Source organism: Micromys minutus, assembly GCF_963924665.1.
Source record: "Micromys minutus genome assembly, chromosome: 2".
NCBI classification, from domain to species: Eukaryota; Metazoa; Chordata; class Mammalia; order Rodentia; family Muridae; genus Micromys; species Micromys minutus.
The window spans coordinates 35,434,997-35,458,491 of NC_137971.1; the positions used below are offsets into that span (position 1 = coordinate 35,434,997).

Genomic DNA, 23,495 nt, shown 5'->3' on the forward strand with positions numbered 1-23,495 from the left:
TCTGTGGGATATAAGAAACTAAGTCTTCAATAGCATCCCTCCAATAAAACCGGGGGCAGTTTCCAGGCTCCGCCCACTTGTAGCACTCACTTGTGGGCAAGGAGTGACCCAGAGGCAAAGGTTACCTGGGAGTCTCTGGAAGCTGCTGGAAGAAAGCAGCCATCCAGATCCAACGCTTTTAGGAGACCAGCCCCAATTCCAAGGCAGTGTTTTAGACCACCCAGTGAGCTGCAAGGAGTGGTTTTTTTTCCTTCCTTTTATTGAAAGTAGATTTATTTTTCTCTCATAATACATATGGACTACAGTTCCCCTTCCCTCTACTCTTCCTAGTTCCTCCCCACCTGTCCTCCGTCCGGGTCCACTCCGTTTCTGTTTCTCATTAGAAAACAAGCCTTTAAGGGACAGTGGTAACACATAATAAGATAAAATAAAAAACACGCACACTGGAGGTGGACAGGTCAATCAGAAGAAAAAGAGCCAAGAGGAGACACAAGAACCAGACACCCATTTGTCTGCACACTCAGGAATCCCGTGAAAACACTGCGCTGAAAACCTTAAACCCTATGAGAGGACCTGGGGCAGGCTCCGTGCATGTGGCTCTGGTCCCTGTGAGTTCGTATGTGTGTGGATCATGTTGGTTTAAGTGGCCTTGTTTTCTTGGTGTCCTCCATCCCTCCAGCTTTTAAATTTTTTTTCAACCTCTTCTTTTGTGGGGTTCCCTGAGCTCTGAAGGGAGGAATTTGGCAGAGACATCTACAAGGTCTTTGTCTCTGTGTCTCTCTGTCTCTTTCTCTCTTTGCATACTGTCTCGCTGAGTCTCTGTATTTGTTCAAGCAGCTGCAGGAGGAGGCCTCTCTGATGTTGGCTGAGCAAGGCACTGTTCAGTTTCCTTGGTCAGAGGGCAGAAGTTTGGTCTCATCTGTCGTTTGAAACACAGACAAAAATTGGAGATCAGGGTCCACCTGAATTTACCTTGGAGGCTCTGTGAAGCTGTATCTGGTTTTGTTTATCCCCTTTCTCTGCTTCAACTGATTGTGCCCCATCTCACTTTCCTGCAGTCTTGGGGACAAGTTCCCTTGAATCTCTGTTCTTGAGTTAGTGGTTGTCCTCGAGCTGGCCCTACCATGCCGCTACCGTACTGTGGATGAGAAATCCTAAGGTAGAACCCAGAGGATGCTCCACCTCTGTAGTTCTTGGCAAAAAGATCCATGTTGGGCTCCAGTCTACTTCCTCTGCTCAGCTCCAGATTCCCTTGTGGTCTGCTCTGCAGTACACATGGTAAAGAGGAACATTCTGATCATGAGCCAGGGCAGACAGGCTTAGGTTTATAGCGGTGAGTCTCCAGGATTGTTCCTCCTGATGCCTTCAGTGGTTTAAAAATGTTTCTGTGGAAAATTCAAATCCTGTGGGGTGTGTGTGTGTGTGTGTGTGCCCGTGCTTGTGTTGATTTAACTTAATTAATGTTAGGTCAGTAATTGTTCATAAAAGCCCACTGGAGGGCATTATGTGTTACCCTGCAAGTTTTCTATGACAATGGGCCGGATTCTGTGTCCCCACTTGGGCTCTGAGTGGAGGGGTACAATGACTATATTCTGAAGCAATCCTGAAGCCAAAGGTTCTCTGGGTGCCAGGTTCACCCACGGTGAAACAGCTTGAAAAGATCCTGGTAAAATATAAAAAAAAAAGAGCCTTAACTTTTTCCTAGTTGCAAGTAGAACAAAGCTGCCTGAAAGTTTTTCTGTATGTACTGGAGTGTAAACTACACGGATGTATAGCAGACTATAACACAGTGTCTTAGGGTTTCCATTGCTGTAAAGAGACACCATTACCAAGGCAACTCTTAATTGGGTCTCGCTTAAAGGTTCTAAGATTCAGTCTGTTATCATAGCATGAAGCACAGCAATGTTCATTAGCAGTGGTATTAGAGGAGCTGTTGAGTTCTACAGGAGAAGGCTATTGTCTTCTAGGCAGCCAGGAGAACGGTCTCAAAGCCCACAGTGATATACTTCCTCCAACAAGGACACACCTACTGCAACAAGGCCATACTTCCCAATAGTGATAATCCATGGGCCAAGCATATTAAAATCACCACACATTTCCCCCTATGTAGCTCTGGCTGGCTTGGAACTCGAAGAGATGTGCCTGCCTCTAACCTCCCTTGCTGGGATAAAAGGCATGTGCCACCACACTCAGTCTGTAAGACACTCTTAATAACCTGTAAATAATCCATTTTTTGAAACAGGGTGTCAGATGCCCTGGAATGGGAGTTATAAACACTTGTTAGCTGCCATGTGGGTTCTGGGACTTGAACTTGGATCCTCTGGAGCAGTCTGTGCTCTGGGCAGCTGAACTATCTCTCCATCTCCTCTTCCTTTTGTTTTTGATAGACTCTTGTTGTCCAGCCTAGGACTCAGATCCCCCTGTCTCATACTCCTGAGTGCTGAGATTACAAGTGTGCAACGCCATCCTTGGCTACAAGTGTCTTTATTTTATTTTATTTTTCTTAGCAACTTCAGAGGGAGGTTTTGCCTCTCCTGCAGTAGACACTGGCTCCCAGTCAGCCTCTTACGGGCCAATGCAACCCACCCATTTCTTCCTGCAGTGTCTAGCTGTACTTGCATATGGGAATCTACCAGTCAGGAGAGTTTGTGCAAATGAGTCTATGGGCAATTTTATTCAACTCTATTCACGACCCATCATATAGACATTTTATTGTGGTGACTTCTCTCACAAACCACTGATCAAAAGCAAGCAAACAAACAAATGAACATTTGCTTAAGTAATGAAAAGTTTGGGACATTAAAATTTTATTTATAGCCATAATCTCCAATGTATTTAAACTTTATGAAGTTAATCAACTGGCTTGACTAAAAACTGACTTTTTCCAGGTGTGGTGATACATACCTTTAATCCCAAGCTCAAGAGGGAGAGGCAGGCAATTCCTCTAGGAATCTGAGGTTACCTTTGTCTACAAAGTGACTTCAGGCTAGCAACAGCTACATAGCAATAACCTGTCTCAAAAAAATTGATATTTGACTTCAGCTTCTTCAGGTATCTTGGTATTTGCTGTCTAATTAATACTCCATAGTTACAATACTCCCCAACACCCTGGGGGTGTGTTTCTGTTTTGTAATTCATATTGTGGGTATTTCTCTACCATGTTCTCTATGCTGCACCCCCTCCCCCTTCTTTTTTTCTGCTTTTGTTTGTTTGTTTGATTGATTGATTGTTAAGACAGGATCTTACAGTATAGCTCTCACTGGCTGGAACTCTCTATGTACAGAAAGTTGGCCTTAAACTCATACAGAGCTGCTTGGCTGCCTTTGCCTCTGCCTCCTGAGTGCTAACGATGTGGGCTGCCATAAATGACTCCCTCATGCTTCATGAGCTTGGTACTACTCAAGGTTGAGGGGGGGGGATTGGGGGGACTTCATGCATTATACACTTTCAGTGGGGAGAGCCTATAGTGGGAAAGGGAATGAATGATAAAATCCATATATTGTTCACTGGGAGAAATAGCAGTCTTAAGCTGCACTTCTCCCTACTGGCCATGGAGGGAAAGAAACAAAACAAGATATTGTCTGAGGGGTTACACTTAGATGACAGTTAGAACTTGGAGGGAGCTCAGATTTCCCCTAGACTTCATAGGTGGTCACCCCTCCTACAGGGCACACTTCCAGGGTCTGAGGGTCTTATCCTGCCTGTCATCCTCCTCATTTGGCTAGCTTGTACCTCTTTAGCTCCCCAGGGCATTGGAATGTAACTACTTAGGTGCTCAAGAGCCTTCCACAAGAAACACAAGGGCTTTGTGTTCCACCTTCTGGTTCTTTGCCCTACAACTGTCTCCCAAAACCACTGTGGTATTTTTGGAATGGAAAAAAAAAACCAAACACAATGGCTTCTTGAAAAGACAAGGAGATTGCTCTCTGGTTTGCTTTCAGAAAATAGGCACTTGAATGCTTCCCTCTGATAGACGTTCCACATTTGAGAAGAGCCAGGCCACAGGAAAGAGTCTATATTCACATCTTGTCACCAGAACAGCAGAAGTGGGAGCAAAATACAACCAAGCGCATCAGCACATACACACAGCGGCCATCAGTGGGATGGACTGTGTGGCTCACTTTCAGACCTGCTGTTTAAAAAGAAAAGAGCCCCTGATTCACTCCTTAGCTCTGGAATTTCCAGGTGACTGATTAACATAATGACTAGTAATGATTTCTTTTCTGTCTTCCTTATATACCATTTCAGTCACACATGTAACATATACCCAAACTATGTGCTGGGTTTTTTTTTCAGGTTTTCGTAATAATTCGTATACATGCTATATAGAGTGTTGAATATGTGCCTATACTATGTTGCCCAGAACTGTGTCTGTGACCTTATTGGGGAAGGGTCTTGGCAGAATTAGTCGAATATGAGATGGACCAACCTAGGATTCTGGGTAGACCAGAAATCTAACTTAGGTTTCCTTTGAAGAGCTGGGAGGGGTAGCAACACAGGCACATGGAGAAGTCATGGAGACACAGAGATAGAGACCAGAATGATACAGCCATAAGAATACCTAGAACTATCAGAAGCTGGTGAGGTGGAGAGGTTTCTCCCCTCGAGCCCTGGAATGACCTGATGATGCCTTCATTTAGACACCTAGCCCACAGACTGAATATACTTCTTTTATCTGAGGGCATCCAGTTAGAAGTAAAATGTTATAGAAACAAATGCGATTAATACCGCTGTTGAGAGGTTTGGGGAGCAAGGAGGACAGTGTTTACAATGGAGTCAGCATCAGACATGGCCCCTCGCGGCTTCTAGAGAAGGGATATTTATGTTGGGACGTGAGTAGAACAGACAGCCTCAGCTTTTCATAGCTGGCAGGAGCCTGTGAGACTGACTCAGGCACCTCATTTTGATCCTGAGGAATTTGAAACATTGCTGTACTTAAGGTCACATGGGCATCTAGTGGCAGGGACAGTGGGCTCTTCAGATTCCCACTCTGCAGGACTCCTTCTCCATGAAGTGGGCCACTCAACGGAAGCTTGTTCAGTAATCAGTGTGCGTCACTCTGGCAGGAGTGTGGCACCTGCATTCTTTCGGTCTTAAGTGACAGAAGGTTATCTAGAAGTCAGATGTAAAGCCAATGGCTTGCATGCCTGGAATGGAAGGAGTGGGGTTGGTATAGGGCACTGAAGCTGGATCTACCCGGACTGTACGCTCTGTGCTCAGTCAGTTCTTCTCCTCTTTCAGGCACAAATTCTCTGTTTATCTTCACTTCCTCAGATGGTGAACATGCCTTTATCAAGTTTCAATGAAGGCTGAAGACTGACCCAGTCTTCAAAGCTGAGAAATAAATTTTTGTCTGATCCATAGAGAACATCCAAGGAAGCACTCTGATTGGCTTAATGTAAATTATATGTCCACCTCAGGGGTGAAGTGCCAACCGGTAGATGGTAGAGGCTGCCTTTTGCTTCTCCTTGAGCGCTTGGGTGGAGAACCTATTCAGCTTCCCTCACAGAAATTCATGGTCAATCACCATAATCTAGCCAATGGCTAAGAGCCATGGACGTGCAGTCGCCTGGAAGAGAGATCATGGGCATCCAACACATGAATGACTTCATGGCTAAAGTCCAACTACTGCCCTGTTTATCTGCACACTACTTTGTGCGAAATAAGAGATGAACCTCTATTAAGTTTGTGTGAGTTTGAGGTAGGTATGCTTCTGCAGATAGTCTATTGTAACTAATATGATACATCACCAAAAGAAGGCATGAGCCAAAGAACCTGGGCTTCAAGAAAACTTGCAGTTCCACCAAAGCGGGTACCAGGTAGGCATGGTTAAGCTACAGTCACGATAGCTTAGTCTCTGCAGCAGTCTGTCACTTATGTAATGTTTTAATCATGGGCTGTCTAGAGAGAACTTGGAAGAGTGCAAGGACCCAGACAGAGGGACTCTCCAGCATCAGGAGTCATAACTGCCAGGCAGAGTGAAGGGAAGGGATTCATTCACTGGGTTTTATAGCATCAGCTGTGAAGAGATGTATTGTTCAAATCACATCCCTTAGTGATTCCTATGTATAAGAAGGTAGCTGAGCAGACACATGGCATTCCTATAGTCCAGGCTGTGCAGAGAAAAATGACCTTTCTAAGAAGCTTTTAGAACAGACAAGTGTGGCTTGGGGAAGAGAACTGGGAGACAGGGAGAGAAGTGAAAAGGGATATGGGTTTCTTCTCCTTTTTAACCCTCTGAAATTATAATTAAAAATATTTCATTAGCTTGACCTGATGACACACACCTTTAATCCCAACCATGGGGAGGCAAAGACAGGCAGATTTTTTTGTGAACTCCAGGCCGGGTTGGTCTCCGTAGATCAGCTAAGGGTACATAGTGAGACTCTGTCTCTAAATAAATAAATAAAATCTATTATAGTAAAATATAACAGGGAAGACCATCCTAAGCGTTTCCTGTGTGCAGTTCGGCTATCTTTGAAGCATCTATATGATTTAGCTTGAGTCTTCAGAACTCTCACCTTGCAGAACTCAAAGGTCCAAACCTATTCATTGCCAGCTTCCATGATCCCTATTGGCCATCCCCAGTAACGACTTTTATGTTTGAGCATGCCTACTGAGGCACCTGGTGTAAGTGGAACCACATAACATTTGTCTTGTAACTGGCTTGTTTCATTTAACATTAAGGCTGTTTTATGCATGTTGTAGCATAGGTCAATAGTCCCTCTTTTAGTTTTTTAAACTTTGTATTAACAGTATGAATTAATGTGTTTCAAAAAGTTTCCATACATTCATATAGTGTTCATGGCTGAAAGAATTTTCTGTTTTCAGAGACAAGTACTACCATTGTGGGTAGACACAGATTGAGTTATCCTTATCAAAATTGCTTAGATAATGAGAGTTTCAGATTTTAGGGTTTTGTGAATTTTGGAATATCTTTAGATGTACACTGAGATATCCTGTAGATGAGACTTAAGTCTAAACAGACACACATTTATGGTTCATGTATACATCACACAGCCCAATGGAAACTCTTGACATAACACTTTAATAAATAGCCTTGTGGATGACGTGAATTTCATTGTGCAGATTTTATTTATTTATTTATTTATTTATTTATTTATTTATTTATTTATTTTTTGCAGCATGTCAGAGACTCAGCTTTGGATATGGAACATTTTGGATTTCATATCTTTAGTTCCAAGATACTCTACTTATTCCCTGCTTTCCCTCCACTCAAAGGTGCCCAATATCTTCCATCTCTGGGCTACCGTGAAAGGCTTCTGTCAGCATGGTGGGTGAGGACCTACTGGAGACTCCTGTTTTTAGTTCCTTGGGAGATACGCCCAGTGGAATTGCTGAACCTCAAGAGAATACTATTTTTAATCTCTTGAGGAGCCGTGACTTTGGAGCTTTGCACTGAGAGGATGGTATCTGCTCAAAATAAATACGAGAAGAATGTTAATGACCAGCTGAAATAGTGTGTCAGCAGGCAATGCTGTCCAAAAGGCTGCGGGGTCTGGGATATGACTTGCTTGCAAGCCGCGTCATGACCGACAGCTTTGTCAGGTCCCCTTCCTGTCATATTGACCTTGCTGCCCTGCTCTCCTACCTTCGTGGTATCTGGGGCTTCTACCCATATCTCCCCAGCTTGGTAAAGACATGGAGGTTGAGCTCTGGCCATTGGAAGAATGGAGGGTAGTTCTCTGTCAACAGCACACTCCGAGCTGTCAGGCTTCTGAGCTGTCAGGGAGAAATGAATTCAGCTGCAAGCCCTAGTTTGGTTGTGAGGAAGGCTGGCTGCTGTTGGTTGATGTTCTGCAATAACATGTGGGACGTTGTCTGGCTTGGTGATTTTTGCCAGCTTTTTGTCAGTCATCTCCTCATTCTGAGCCCCTTGCCACCTTGAAGGGAGAAGAGTGGCATTTGTTTCCCTCGGATCCCAGAGCTTGACTGGAGAGGTTTTGCTTTGGGACCTGCTGCATTCCTCAGGGTAGAACGTAGAATTCAAGGGGAAACATGACTCTCTGTGTTTCAGAATGGCCTTACTGAAATACAATTCCTGAGTTATGTAACTCACTTACTTACAGTGGTGTGCTATATTCACAGAGTCGGGAAGCTATTACAATAGTGACATTTCAGGACTTCATCACCATTTCCCACAAAGAAAGACATACACTTTTCTATAATGCCCCATATGTATTCCTCACTCCATCTGTACCCATCTAGTCCACCACTGATCTTATTGTCCCTATAGCTTTGCCTATTATGGAAATTTCATTTAAACAGAGAGATATAGCACGTGCTCTTTGTGCCTGGCTTCTCTCACTTAGCACAATATTCTGGAGGTGCATCCATGTAGAAGCACACACCAACACCTCATTCCTTTAATGGCCAAATGATGCTCTTTTATATGGATATATTCTATCTGAGTTTGCGCTTTCATCTGTGGATGGGAGAAAAACATATGAGTGATGTTTTACTTCTCAGCTATTATGAACAGTGCTTCTGTGAACATTTGCACATAAGCTTCTGTGTAGACATAAAGATTTCATTCATATCAAGTATTGAACTAGCACTGGGGTTTCTGGGCTGTACAGTTACTCCAGTCAAGTGTTAAGTACTGTCAGTAACTGCCAGTCTGTCTTCTAAAATGGCTACTCCGTTTCCTATCCTCACTACAACATTAGAGCTTCAGCTTTGTCTCACCCTCTCTAACACACACAATTTCTACCAGATTTGTTTCACTATCCCATTGAGTGTGAAGTGATATGTTTTTCTCCTATTGTGTGATGACATTGGTCATCTTTTCATCTGTGTGTTGGCCACATGACTCTACTTGGAGAGCTACTTAGATTGCTTGCCCATTTTAAAATTGGGTTACTTGCTTTTTAATAGTTAACTTATAAAGTTCTTTAGCGTAAAGTCTTCAGTTAGATACATGGCTTATGAAAATGTCTCCCATCTTGAGGATTCTCTTTATAGTCTTGATATATTCCTTTCATTGAAAATCGGTTTTATTTTCTCACATAATTTATCCTGATGACTGTTACTACCCTCTTACTCCTCCAGCTCCTCCCTGCCTCCCATCCCATCTGGATCTATCCCCACTTCTGTCTCTCATTAGAAAACAAACAGGTTTCTAAGGGATAGTGATAAAACAAAGCAAAACATAACAAAACAACAACAAAACCCAAAACACTGGAATAGTACTAAACAAACAAACGGAAGGAAAAAAAAGAGCCCAAGAAGCCCCACTCATTTGCATAAAACACTAACCTGGAAGCCATGCACAAAGGACCTATATGGCATTCAGTTCGTTTTCTATTGGCTATCTACTGCAGGGCATGCAGCCCACCATTAAAAGTAGTGTGACTCCCTTGGAGAAAACTAAATTATCATTTGCAAGAAGTTATCAGTTGGAGACAGCTTCTGGGTTAGGGATGGGGTCATATGTCCCCTTCTTTCAGCTCTAGGACCTCAGAGGTACAGACCTGTGCAGACACTGTGTATGCTGCCTCCCGCTCTGTGAGTTCAGCCCTATTGATTCAGAGCGTCCTTTTCTTGCTGCCTTCACTCACTCTGGCTCTTACAACCTTTCTGCCTCCTCTTCTGCAGAGTTCCCTGAACCCAAGGAGAAAGATTTGATGGAGACGTTCTTTTTAAGGCTGAGTATTCCAAGGTCTTCTTCTCTCTGTGTAGTGTCTGGTTGTGGATTTCTGGTTTTGTTTCCATTTGCCTCAGAAGGAGGATTCGCTGATGATGGCTGAGCAAAGGCACTGATTTATGAGTATAGCAGAATGTCATTTAAGAGGGGCATTTGGTTTATCCTTAGGTCCTTGAGTTGTCTAGTCTCAGGTACTTGGTTACTTAAGCAGTACTGAGTATGGGTTCCATCTTGCAGAGTGGGCCTTAAATCAAAATTGATTGTGGTGCTTTGAGTAAAAATGGTCCCCATAGGTTTATAGGGAGTGGCACTTTTGGGAGGTGTGGCCTTGTTGGAATAGGTGTGGCCTTGTTGGAGTAGGTGTGGCCTTTTAGAGTGGGTGTGGCCTTATTGGAATAGGTGTGGTCTTGTTGGAGGAAGTGTGTAACCTGGGGTGAGCTTTAGGATTTCAGAGAGAGATTTCCGGATCTCTTCCTGCTGCCTGCCAATCCAGATGTTGAACTCTTAGCTACCTCTCTAGCACCGTGTCTGCCTGTGTGCTTCTATGTTTCTCACCATGGTGACAGTGGACTAAACCTCTAAACTCTAAGCCAGGCCCAGTTAAATGCTTTCCTTTTTAAGATTTGTGGTGGTCATGGTATCTCTTCACAGCAATAGACAGCCTAACTAAGATAGAGATATTGGTTGATTATTCCCAAGCCTTTGTTCCACCAATGTACTAGTGCAGTTTGCAGGCAGGACAGCATTTTAGATCAAAGAGTGTGTGGCCAAGTTGCTGTTTATTTTTCTCCTTTGGGAGGGAGCAGTGTAGCAATCTGTAACAAGGACAATAGCGTGCAGGGGTGATTTTCATGACCTCCATTTATCCCTTGCGTTGGTTGTATTGTTCACTTCTTATACTTTGGGATCATAGCTAAGAAACTGTTGCCCAACCCGTGATTTTTGAAGATGACTCCTATTGTTTCTTGTAGGGATTTTTATGGGTTAGCTGTGACCTTTAAGACTTAAAAAAAAAAAAGATTTATTTAATTTTCTTTTTATGTGTATATTTTAGTGCCCGTAGGCAGGTATGTGTATACTACCTGTGTGCCTGGTCCTTGTGGAGGCCAGTCCTCTGATTCCCCATAGCTGGAGTTAGAGGTTGAAAGCTGCTTGAGATGGGTATTAGGAACTGAATTCTGATCCACTGCAAAACCAGCAAGCTCTCTTAACCGCTGAGCTATCTCTCTAGACCTATATTTAGGTTTATGGATTAGTTTTGAAACAAGTCTCACCATGTAGCCCAGGACTTGGTCATCTTCTCGAAGTCTCTTGAGTGCTGAGATTACAGGTGTGTGCCACCACACACAATTTACACAGTAATTTTACCCCTTGAGTGTAACTCATAGGCCTTTGAGAGGTTCCAAAGCTCTACCTCCCTTCTTTTGCATGTGGCACGCAAGCATATCACTGCTTTTTGATGAAGAAGTCTGTCCCTCTTTGCCATTGTTGTTGAAAAGTAACTTGACTTTAAATATGTTCATTTCTGGTCTCCAGATTCTATTCCATGGATCTATATGCTGTCTGTTTCTAGGCTAGTGTTATCCGGTGAAGACTACTGTAGCTTTGTGGAAAGTTTGGGTTATAGCGTCCTTGTCATATGTAATTGAGACCTTTGCTTTAGCCACGTTTTTTGGTGGTAGAATATCTGGCCCATCATTTACTTCTTACAATGTAATGGGGTGGGAATTCCTATTGTTTCAGTTTGTTTGGGTTTTGAGTTATAGTTTCTCTGTGTAGCCCTGGCTGTCCTGGAACTTACTCTGTAGACCAGGCTAGCTTCGAACTCAGAGATCTACCTGCCTCTGACTCCAAAGTGCTAGGACTAAGAGGCATGTGTGCCACCACCACCTGGCTATTTCAGTGTTAATGATAAGGATTTTGGGGACTTACATTATTTTAATAACTTTCAGATTTCCATTTGTCTTTCTCAGTGGGCTGACTTAAGAGTGGACTTCAGAGGCTGAAATGAGGTATATTCTTCTCTAAATGCATTTACTGTCCCTTCTACCTTCTTCTGTTTCTAAATAGATATTTCTAGATTCTGAATATGTTACATTTTCCTTAAATGCAAAATTTATGCCAGAAGTCAAGTATAACTTAACATCAAGGGAGCTGCCACCAGGATTGAAGGCCCCGCATTCTCTTTACCCCCTTTCCTGAGTTTTACTCATGTTTCTTTCAGCCTGTCAGATTCACCCTGCAAATAAGGATACTCTTCCAAGACCAGGTTGCAGGTAGATTGCAAAACCTTTGACTCCAATCCCCGCCCACAATTTGAAAAATGCCAGGCAGATACTCTGATTGGATGTTTGTGATCATGTGACATGCAAACCCATAATCTGCACTTCCTGAGTACTTTGAGAGTTTTATTTGCAGAAAAGAATTCAGGAATTTCATTTTGGGTCAAGTATTTTGTTTTCAGAACTCTTATTTATAAACCTAGCAACTGTGAATCACTTTTTAATGAACCTTTATATGCGTTTAAAAACTCAACCAGTTAAATTGTTTCAACATTTCAAGCATAGTCATTTTAATATATTTGCTTTCCTTCTTAACTATTTTAGTTGCTTGGCTAACCAGTCTTCTTAGCACGTAAACAGTTCCCAGGGATTCAGTAAATAGTCTCATACATAAGGAGAACTCTGCGTTCTCATCGGCGGTCCAATACGTGTGTGCATGAACTTGGCAGGCTTCCAACAGGGCATTATTTATCTAACTTGGCTATTCAGTTGCCAGTCTTAAAGTCAGGTCACTGTGTTACTCTTCAAGGTTATAGTTTCTTTCATCTTGCAGACCCAGAAAATACCAAGCAAGGACAGATCTTTGAAACACAAAAATGTCAATTCTATGTTTTTGATACTTTTAAACGTCTTTATAGTCACTTAAACGTTCCCCAAAAGTGGGAGAATCCCATAGGGATTAATTTGGAGGCTAATTTGAGACTTTTCCAGGTGCTCATTCACTACTCACTATTTAAACCTTAAAAAAAAAAAAAAAAAAACCAATTGTTTATGTGTATGGTATTTTGTCTGCATGTGTGTCTATGTGAGGGGTTGGATCCCCTGGAACTGGAGCTACAGACAGCTGTGAGCTGTCATGTGGGCACTGAAGCTATTGAAACCAATTTTTAAGACAGGGTTTCACTGTGTAGCCCTGGTTGTCCTGGAACTTATTCTGTAGGCTGGAACTTATTATTATTAGGCTGGCCTTGAACTCACAGAGATCTGCCTGCTTCTGTCTCCCAAGTGATGAGATTAAAGGCGTATGCCACCACTGTCTGGCTTGAATTTTAAATATGTTTTTAACTATAGAGAAGTTCATATTTGGTGGAGTCCTCTGCACTTTTACACTCTTGTTTTATCCAGTTTATAAGTTATATATATATATATATATATATATATATATATATATATATATATATATATATATATTCAATAATGGTAATTATTCTAATCATTTCTTTTTGCTTTGCTAAAGAGCTCAGGAAAGCATCTAAAATGAAGAAAATGACATGCTAAACTTGGTCTAAATTTAATAAATATTTTTGAATGTTCTTGATAATTTGAGGACACCATAATTAAGAAATTAATGATCTCAGCATTCAGCAAGTGAAGGAAGAGGAATGTGTGTTCAAGGTCAGCCTGGGCTACATAGCAAGATGAAGTAGTAAAGAAAAAAAAAGTGGCGGGGGGAGGGGCAAGCCTGGTCTACAGAGCTACTTCCACACAGCAGGGCTACACAGGGAAACTCTGACTTGAAAAAAAGAACCACTTAAAACCTACAATTCAATGGTCTTAGTGTAGTCATACGTATGTGCAACCATTACCCCAGACAGTTTTTGTTTTTCCCACCCCTTTTATCTTTAATGTCACGCCCAGCCTGTGACGAAGGTCTTATTTTGGCTCACGGTGTGAGGGTGTAACCCACTGTGGTGGGAAGGTTCATGGGCAGGAGTGGGAGGCAGCTGCTCACATTACATTGGCAGGCAGGAAGCAGAGAGAGAGAGAGAGAGCTGAATGGTGTTGCTCAACTCACTTTCTCTTCTTATTCCATCTGGGGCCCCAAACCATGGGACCCTCGAGCCATTCGGAGTGAGTTGTCCCTCCTCACTGATATCTTTCTAAAACTACTCTCAGAGACATACCCAGAGGTGTGTCTCCCAGAGGTCTCTAAATTCAGTCACGCTGACAATGATTGTTACTTATCCAGGACACAGCAAAAAAGTCACTGAAAATGGGACAGGCATAATTAAAAATACCTTTCTTAAGTAAAGAACTAGAAGCCCTCCTCTACTCCCCCTCCCCACCTACGAGTGTCTGAATCAAAATAATAAAGCTGGACACAAAATGCCTCTGTGCTGTTTTGGGCAACTGAAATAGAAATTAGAAGTCATAGATTAGGTTTATTTTATTTTTATCTATTTATAGTTTGAATTTAAGGAATTTTTTCTAAATCTCTGAATTTTATTTATTTATTTATTTATTTATTTATTTGATGTGAACTCTTGTGCCCAAACAGTCCTCCTGCCTCAGCCTCCTGAGTAGCTGGAACAAGAATAGTACCACACTTAGTTACATTTGAACCTCATCCGCCTTCCCTCCTTCCCTCTCCACTGCTCATGCTCTTGATAGAGTCTTACTGTGTGGCCCAGACAAATCTCAAACTCACAATCTTTGGGCCCCGTCCTCCTGATTGCTGGAGTTCTTCATTTGTAAATGGGTAAAAATGAAAAAAAAAAAAAAATCAACTGCTGAATGTGGATGCTGGTGGCCTTAAATGAGATAATATGCCTGAGATCGTAGCTGGGAGATAGGTGGCTTGGTGGTTAAGAGCGTTGATTGCCCTTGCAGAGGACCAGGGTTCAGTTCCCAGCACACAGCAGCTAACAATGGTATTTCCAGTTCCATGACATTCAGCACCCTCTCTGGCCTCTGTTGGCACTACACGCTGCATAGACATATATGCAGGCAGAACAACCATAACCATAAAATAAAAATAAAATATATCTTTATAAAAAATATGCCTGAGGTCTCCTTCCATACCTCAGAAGTTCTAAGAGTCCTTCTCTACTTCCTTATCTTCTCTGATGCCCACAGTTGCTGCATAGACTCCTGCTTCCTGGAATGCTTTCAGAATTTGCTTTTGGGTGCACTTTGCATGCCAACTCTTTAGTTTTGTGTTGCCATTAAGGTCTGTGCTTACAAAAGTCCCATGTTAGTGGCTTTCATTTTTAAATCCCAACCTTAAGGGGCTTTGGTGGGTTGGCCAAGGCTGTACCCACCTGCCTCTTCCCCAAACGCTGGAAGCTCACATCACTGTCTCTAGTTGAGGTCTTCTCTCACTGCCCAAACCAGCCATTATAAGATGGTTATAGTTCCTCCAGTGTTGTTAGAGGCACGAGCAGACTTATTTTAGTTACCGCCTAAGCTTTCTCAGTTGAGGAAGGGACACAGTTCCTGTCCTTTGAGAATATAGCCTGAGCCTGACAGATTACACTGTGAGTGGGACACCAGATATTCCAGCCACAGGTAACCTGACACCAGGGCTGCCTCACTCTGGGTTCTCTTTCACACACACACACACACACACACACACACACACACACACAGAGAGAGAGAGAGAGAGAGAGAGAGAGAGAGAGAGAGAGAGAGAGAGAGAGTATGTTGTGTGTGCATTATATGGTAGCTTGTGTATGTGTGTATGTGGTGTGTATGTGTGTGTCTGTCTGTGTGGTATGGTGGTTTGTGTATGTGTGTGTTGTATATGCCTGTATGTGGTGTATATTTATGTTTATGGTGTGTATGTGGTATGAGTGTGTGTGTGTGGTTTGGTGTGGTGGTTTGTGTATGTGTGTGTAATGTGGTAGCATATATGTTTTTGTATATATGTGTTGTGGGTTTATGGTGGTGTGTGTGTGTGCTCGAAATGTCTTAGTCTCTCAGGCATTCTTGATAGATCAACACCTAGATCTTTAAGAAAGCTTCTGTAAAACACATCTTCAATTCTTTCTCCGTCACAGATGTCCTACAGTAGCACCTCTTTGGGTGTGGCCTTAGAAAGTGTACTGGCTGGTTTTGTGTCAATTTGACACAAACTGGAGTTATCACAGAGAAAGGAGCCTCAGTTGAGGAAATGCCTCCATGAGATCCAGCTGTAAGGCATTTTCTCAACTAGTGATCAAGGAGGGAGGGAGCCCAGCCCATTGTGGGTGGTGCCATCCCTGGGCTGGTAGACCTGGGTTCTATAAGAAAGCAGGCTGAGCAAGCCAGGGGAAGCAAGCCAGTATGTAACATCCCTCCATGGCCTCTGCATCAGCTTCTGCTTCCTGACCTGCTTGAATTCCAATCCTGACTTCCTTTGGTAAATCTGACAAGCTCTTCAGACAAAAGCAAACTACATCTTTGATTACAGAAACTTGGAACTGCAGAATTGTTTTCTGTGGGATTTTCACTGTTAGAAGTATTTAACTTCAACAATGAGAAAAATATGGCCGATACCTTCCTGTTTAACATACAGGTCTGTTTGGAGCTAAGGTGTTAGCAATTATTCACAATCCCTTCCTACCATTATTTCAGAAAGACACAGTGTCTAATTTGTCTAGCTATGCTCAGAGTTTGATTCATTCACTAATCCACATCTCTTAATGCTAGTAAGGACAGCTACACAGTCTTTTTTTGTGTTGTATAAAGGTCTCTGGAGCTCTCCATGAATTCATTTCCCCATAATACCCTCTAGAAAGAATCAGAGTTTAGAGGGAGGGTTGAGGTTTTGTGCTCGGTATTTTGGGTTTATAGTAGGTCTAAGATATCTCAGTGTGCCTGCCTTGCTTGGCCCTTCTCCTCTTGCTGGCAGTCCAAGAAACAGTAGCGATAAATGGCTGAACTCCACACCTAAGTACATTAGAGTGACTGTGCTGTCTGGTAACTAAGGCCAGAGAAACTCTTGACTGTTGTGAGATAGCTGAGGGGTGCCAGGTGCCATTTTCACCCACATGCAAACAGTCGCCTGCGTAGTAGTACTTGGCTGGGAACCAGTTTTGTCCCACTTCAGAACATGAACATGTAAGCCAGCTTTTAAACCTAATACTCCCTTTTTGACTTCTAACAAAATGGCTGTCCCTGGACCTCTACTATATGATAATATGCACATAAAAATCCTGACCTCTGAATACTTAAAAAAAAAAAACCAATATTTCTCTCAATGTAAAACACAAGACCCTAGCAATCCAGGAGAGACTCTGGATCCATTGGGCTGGGGAAAGCCCGTGACTCTGCATTTCGACACACCACATACCATCTTGGTTCTGAAGTGTGTGGAACATACTTTGAAGACCTTGCTCCATAGGTTTTGAGAGTTCCCAGGACTCTCTTAACTCAGAGAAGCTCTTTTCAGTTTGTAAAGTATAACAGCTGGAGGCAGGTTGCCAGGGAACAGGTTTTGAGGAGTTTCTTTAGCAGCTCAGTTCTCTAATTGGCTTTGAGGATGGGTGCGCTGAGCGGTGCTGAGGAGACCAGAGGGTGAGGTGAGCAGAGAGCAGAGAGAGAGAGGGGAACTTGGGTGATGGGCGGGGATGAAGTAGACGGGAGTTAATTGAAACTTCTCGGAATCAACTTTGATCTTGAGGACAATTGGTTGCTGGATTCCACGAAACAATACAGTGCAGCTATTGTTAACTTGAACTTTTGCCTACGTAAACAAGGCATCTGGGTCAAGTTTTACACAGCTTCGTCTTAATTTTGTTTACTCTTTTTGTAACAACTTTACTGAGACACAATCCACATATCATGCATACAACTTGTCCATTTAAACAAAGAATATAATTCAATGTTTTCATATATTCAGAGACCTGTGCAGCCATCACCACAATTGATTGTAGGATACTTTTTCACCTTGAAAACAACAACAGTAACAAAAACAAAAAAACCTGCCATTCTCATTGGCTATCACCTCCACCCCCAATCCCTCCATTTCCCAAGCACTCAGCAACCACAAAGCGAATCTCTATGGAAGTTTTGCTGTAGACATTCATTCAGAATGAAATCGTATAGGGTGTGTATTCTGTGACTGGCCTTTAACTTAAGCTGTTTCCAGGGTCCATCCAGATAGCAGCATGCATGAGTACCTCATTGCACTGGGCGGGTACTCCACATTTTGGCTGTATTTTCATCTAGTTGACTTACCGATGGAAGATTACGGAACAATGTGTGTACACGTTTGATGTGGATTGTCACTTACGGAGGAACTCCCTACCCTGTAAGGAAGGTTCAGTTTCTCCCCCTGCCCATCCTTCAAGTTCCAGTCCCTGCCTGTTTTACTATTATCTTCTACACCAAGATGGACTCGGTGGCCCTGACTCGTTGTAAGAGATCTGTTTTCTACAGCTCAGTCGAGTATGACCGAATACTTAAGCAGGTGGTGGTGTGAGGTTTGAAGAGTCAAGCTCTGGTTACAGGAATCTTAAGCACAAATACCAGAGGTCATTAATTGGTGCGACTTTAAAAGTTGGGGCAATGTATCTAGATTTGTGCTCCTGGAAACTAGAAAAAGACATTTACAGCAGAACATGTTGATAACAACAGAGAGAGGTTGGATTCGGGAGAGAACCAGAACGCTAAGTTCCTTTACATAGGAGCTTCCAGGGAGGTCATGCGACCTAATGGGTAGGGCTGGTAGATAAAAAAACATCCTTGTATTCCTTATCTCTGCTTCTGTGTGTTTCTACAGAGAGAAAACACTTAGAAACGCTGGGCATTTGAAGTCCTTAGGTAGATCCTTAAGAATAAAAACAAGGAGAAGCAGAAAGACCCCATGAGTAACCACATGGATTTTCACAGTAACCCTTACTGTGTAATTAGCCCTGGATTTAAAAGATAGATTGTCATCAGCACCTCCCCCAACTTTGTCCTAGTCATGGGTATCCCCAAGGGAAGGAGGAGGGTATCCTGACTTCTAACACAAACATTCTTAGACACAAGGAATGCATTTTTAATAGCATGGCTCAGGTGTCAGGCTCTGGCCAATAGAATAGATTTATTTAGCTTGAGAGAATGTCTGAACACTCAGGTAGACATACTGTATTTCAGGGTGTCATCCGGCCTTAAGAGTTAAATACTTTTAAGCTTGTGTTTAAAATAAGTTATAACCACAGCACTGATGAAATTTAACTCATCCTCACATGCAATTTAAGAGCATCTACTGTAGGTTTTTGTGAAGCACAGGAGACATCAGATTTTCAGTGTTCATTTAAAAACAAAACAAAAGCCAAACTACCCTCCCCGACTCCCAACCTCGAAGTTTATTCCTGGGAGCAGTCTGAAAGGAAGTCCGAGGTAGTATGAAACACAGGAGGCTTAATGACTTAAAACGTGTACATGTAAACACCTGCACATTGGTAACACATCACAGTTTGAGACATAATGTTCAGCATAAATACAGCCTTCACCAGCAGAGCACACGGACAAACCGCATTTCTCTTGTTTTACTGAAGGGGGGGGGCATTAGATAACCTCACTTTTCCAATAAGTCAAGCTTTCAAATGCTAAAACTGGCTGCAAACCGACACCGCTCTGGCTCTTACCTGGAAAAGAAGTTCATTATCCCCATCTTGCCTAGGATACATTAGCCGTCTAGACATTCTATTAGGGGAAACTTTTGTGCAAAAGTGAATAATTGCCTTTTCCTCAAAGTTCAATAAATATAATAAATTACCAAGGCAGATTAAGATTTTATTAGGCCATTTCCTGCGAAGTTTGGGAGTCTGTGTTCTATCAGGCGATCCCAATTAGCTCCCGGTCAAAGCTAAAAGGATGGAGCTTTGTGACCCCTGCCAATCTTCTTACAGGGCAGCCCTGGGCTCTTCCATTGTGAATGCTGAGTAGTGACTCCCAAGGTAACCTGGCTTTGCCACTATTGTTTCCACTCTGGTGCTGGGAAAGCACCCTGTTCCCTCCCAGCAGAGCTGCATCGACAGAGCCGGGAATTCTCCGTAGAAACCATAGATGCGGTTGCATTCCCGGGCAGCAATGTCCAGCGAGTGTCCTCTTCCCCGCTAGGACCTTTTCCCGTCCGGTCGCCCACAGCCCCACCTCCGGGCGTCGGGGAGGAGGAGAAACACACGGGACTCCCTTCCTATTTAAAAGGTCGCCAGGTCCCTCGGAGGGACCTGGGTCAACGTCGCGTCCCTTGGCGCCACGGTTGGGGAAAGATTCTGAGAACGGCTGGGCCGCTAGCTGCGGGGGCACCCCCGCCGTTCCTGGACACTTTTCCCGGGTAACCCCAAGGCGGCGGCGGCGGCGGCGGCGACGCACTTGTCACCGTGGGTGACCAAGAGGGGACCGCAGGGGGCGGGCCCCGCGGGGCAGGTGGGCGCGGCCGGCGCTGGCCGCCGCAGCAAGTGGTTGGGCCGTGCGCAGTCCGTCCTGCGCGGCGCCGGCGCGGGTGCCCGGTGCGCGGCGCCCTCCGCTCCGCTGCGCCGCTCGCCCGCCGCGCGCCCATGTCTCTGCCCGTGGTGCTCCCGGGCTCCTGCTGCCCGGTGGCGGGGCTGTCGGGCGGACCCCAGGCCGGGGGTCCTGGCACCGCCGCCGCCGCCGCCGCTCAGGAGCCGCCCTTGCCCCCGCTGCGGCCCCGCTGGTCCCGGGGCGCTTTACAGCCTCCAGCCCGGCCCCGCTGCGCCCCCGCCGCCGTGCTGGCCCCGCCACCCGCGCTCGCGTCCCGCCGCCCCGCTGCGCCCGGCTCGGCGCTGCTCCCCGCGCGCCCGCTGCTGTCGCTGGGGCTCCTGCAGCTGATCCTGGGCTGCTGCATGGTGGCGCTCAGCTTCGGGGCGCTGTCGCTGAGCAGCTCGCCGCAGGTGAAGAACTCTTGCCCATTCTGGGCCGGCTCCTCGGTGAGTACCGAGAGCACCTCTTTGCAGGGTGGGTGGGTGGGGACTCACCCTCGGGGCTGTGGGTTGTGGAGGGTCCCTTCCGTTGTTTTTGTTTGACCTCTAGTGGGGAGCGCAGACCCCAAAGCCGCCTGAAGTGTAAAAGACAGTGAGTGGGGGTGGGGTGTGGGAGGTAAGTGCCGCGAGGCAGTCAAGTTGATGGGAGAATTGGATTGCACCTGAGCGGTGTCTGTCCCTTGCACGCTAAGGATATTGTTTCGGTCAAGTTAACATTAAGCACAGAATCAAACTGTTCAAGAGATGGACTCGAAGATGGGCGTAAAAGAATTTAAAACTTTTTTTTTTTTTTTTTTTGGCCGCTGAATACTTTAGAGAATTGGCAAAGTAAACTCCCGGAGTACAGGGGTTTTTGATACCTTTTCCTCACCGATACACCAACAATTTTACCCGTACCGGGTGGGGGGACTTCTGGAATGGACAAAGTGACAGATTGAAGAGGGGGCAGGTGGTTGACTTGTTTTTATTCTTCATTAAGACACGAATACATGAAAGAGTGGCTGGAGTTGGATGACTGAGCCCGGAGGAGCTCTGAGGTAATAGGAGGTTGTGTGTGACTGTTGGCTTGTACCTGGTCATTAAAGAAGGGCTCAAACCCCCGGTGGGTTCCTGGAACCACCAAAGCTGTTCTGCAGGAGTGGATGCCCGAGAAACAGAACCTGTCATTACAGATGCACACCCCCAGAACTCCCGAAGTTGGGGCGGCTAGCTGAGGTTGTCTGCCTTACCCTGGCACCTGGTCCCGCCTCCTTGGCCAATAGGAACCCCGGCCTCTGAGAAAAGTGGCTGCCAGTGAGCAAGCATTTGTAGACTGGATGGCTGCTCTTCCCAGCTTCCGAACTGTGTCATAACTTTTAAGGCATCCAACGCTTTAAGGTTTGCCAGGGGTCTGGAGACTTGGAAACAAGGACTGTGGACGTTAAGTACAGCAAAATGACCTTTTTCTAAAAGCCTGTCAATGTCTACAGCTCTTTCTATGATCTCCAGTGAGTGCACATTTTGTGCTCTACTGGTTAAAACATATCCACAATCATACCAAATTAAAAAAAAAAAAGTGCGAGGACTTATTGAACCCCGAGTAATTGTTCGAATGAGAACATTAAGAACATGAGGTTTCTCTGGCCTAACCCAGAATTTTGTATTACCTGGTATTAATCTATACTTCTTCTAAAGACCTTTGCTAAATGCTTCTGTGGGGACTCCAGTCTTTTTGCACTCTAGTGAGTGAAATTCAGAGCTTAAGTATTAGGTGGACAGAGTTCCACCCTATAGTTCTGACCTACTCTCTTTGTGAGCATTGGAAGACTTTGAAGTATGGGGAATCTATTGAGTAGGAACCAGAATAATTCCTCCCCCACCTCCTGCCAGGCTAGTCCTCCAAATGGTTGCTGCATTTCTTCCCTCTAAGTTCCCTGGGGCTAGAATCTTGTATGTAGTTTATGGATTTACTCTTTGCAAAATCACAATCCTTTGTTCTCTCAAGATAGGTAGTTGATTAAAAAATCTTTGTGAGAGGTACTAGGGACATTGCCCAGTCAGTAAAATGTGTGCTGGGTAAACATGGGGACCTGGGTGTGGATCCCTGGATTTGGGTTTAGGGAGAGGGGAGCCTGGACCCCAGTGCCTGGAGTGGAGTCGGAGTCAGAAGAAGATTGAAGTTCATTGGCCAGTCAGGCTAGCCAAATGGATGAAACAAGCAGTCTCTAAAAATCAGATAAGGTGGAGAGTGTACCCAGTGTCATTCTCTGCCACCACACACCTAACACACACACACACACACACACACACACACACACACACTGTATTTGCTTTCCTCTAAAATTAAAAATCTGAAATCAGTTTGCAACTGTGAACTCTTTCCTAGGTAGGTAAATGCACTTAGATATCAGTGAAGCCATAGTGGAATTTGATGAAAAGAAAAACAAAGCTCACAAACCGGAATGCGGAATTCACAGGATGGTAAACCAGAAGGCACGGAATGGTACCTGGGCTTGCCACTGGCTGGGATGTCCTCAGGCACAAGCAAAACACCCAAGAAGGAATCTAGGATTTGGGCTTGAAAGGGTCACTTCTGTAAGCCCCAAGTCCCTGGGTCAGTATTCAGACCTGTAACTGCCATTCATTCTTTGTGTATGTGTGACCTGTTCTTAAGGTTGACTTCAGAATTTTCAAATCGTCAACAGAACCAATGAATATTAACTGTATCTTCAGAACGGTTAAGTAGGCTTTAAGCAGCTGCCAGTAGATGCCATCCTTTCTCTTGGTGTTTTAGGAAGAAAAATACTACACCTATATCATGTAGGTGAGAGAGCTCTGTTGAAAAGCAATCCTGTATTATGACACGCATTAGACTTATGTAGACAGTATATAACAAAACCACCCCCACGCCCCAGGCACTGGAGCAGTGGTCTCATCTGCACCCCTCCTAGGCCTGATCAGCCACTGGTCCCATGTGTCCTGATGTACGGCAGAGCAATGTCAAGGAGGAATTAAGTCCTTTGCGCTCCCAGTCCATTTGGCAGATTAAAATTGCCATGTTATTTCGAAAATCTCAGTATTACATCATTGTAATTTCATGTATAAAAACTTCAATGTGTGTATTTTTAGACAACAGAAATAGAGAAATATAAGAGATTTTATAAAAGTGGCCCTTTCACTTTTAACATTTCACTATGAAAAGAAAGTTGAAGTTTTAATGACTGGAGAAGGGAGAATGCAATGACCCTGTTTATTGACCCAGCGCCACCCTTGGGAGCTAGAGCATCTGAATATCTGACACCACACCCCATGCTGGGTTATTCTAACAAATACAAATGTGCAACTCCAGCCATTAAACACTTGAGTGGACAT

At 44.2% G+C, this 23,495-nt stretch overlaps 1 protein-coding gene across 2 annotated transcripts in view; it reads left to right on the top strand.

Moving 5' to 3' along the window:
- Positions 1 to 20,136: 20,136 nt before the first annotated feature.
- Positions 20,137 to 23,495, top strand: part of ENTREP1 (endosomal transmembrane epsin interactor 1) — a 48,423-nt gene continuing 45,064 nt past the window's right edge. For both annotated transcript variants that reach the window (XM_080912500.1, XM_080912501.1), the window contains exon 1: positions 20,137 to 20,591. In XM_080912500.1, the coding sequence (XP_080768626.1) occupies positions 20,202 to 20,591 (390 nt within the window). In that variant the 5' untranslated portion in view covers positions 20,137 to 20,201. The remainder of the gene's footprint in view (positions 20,592 to 23,495) is intronic.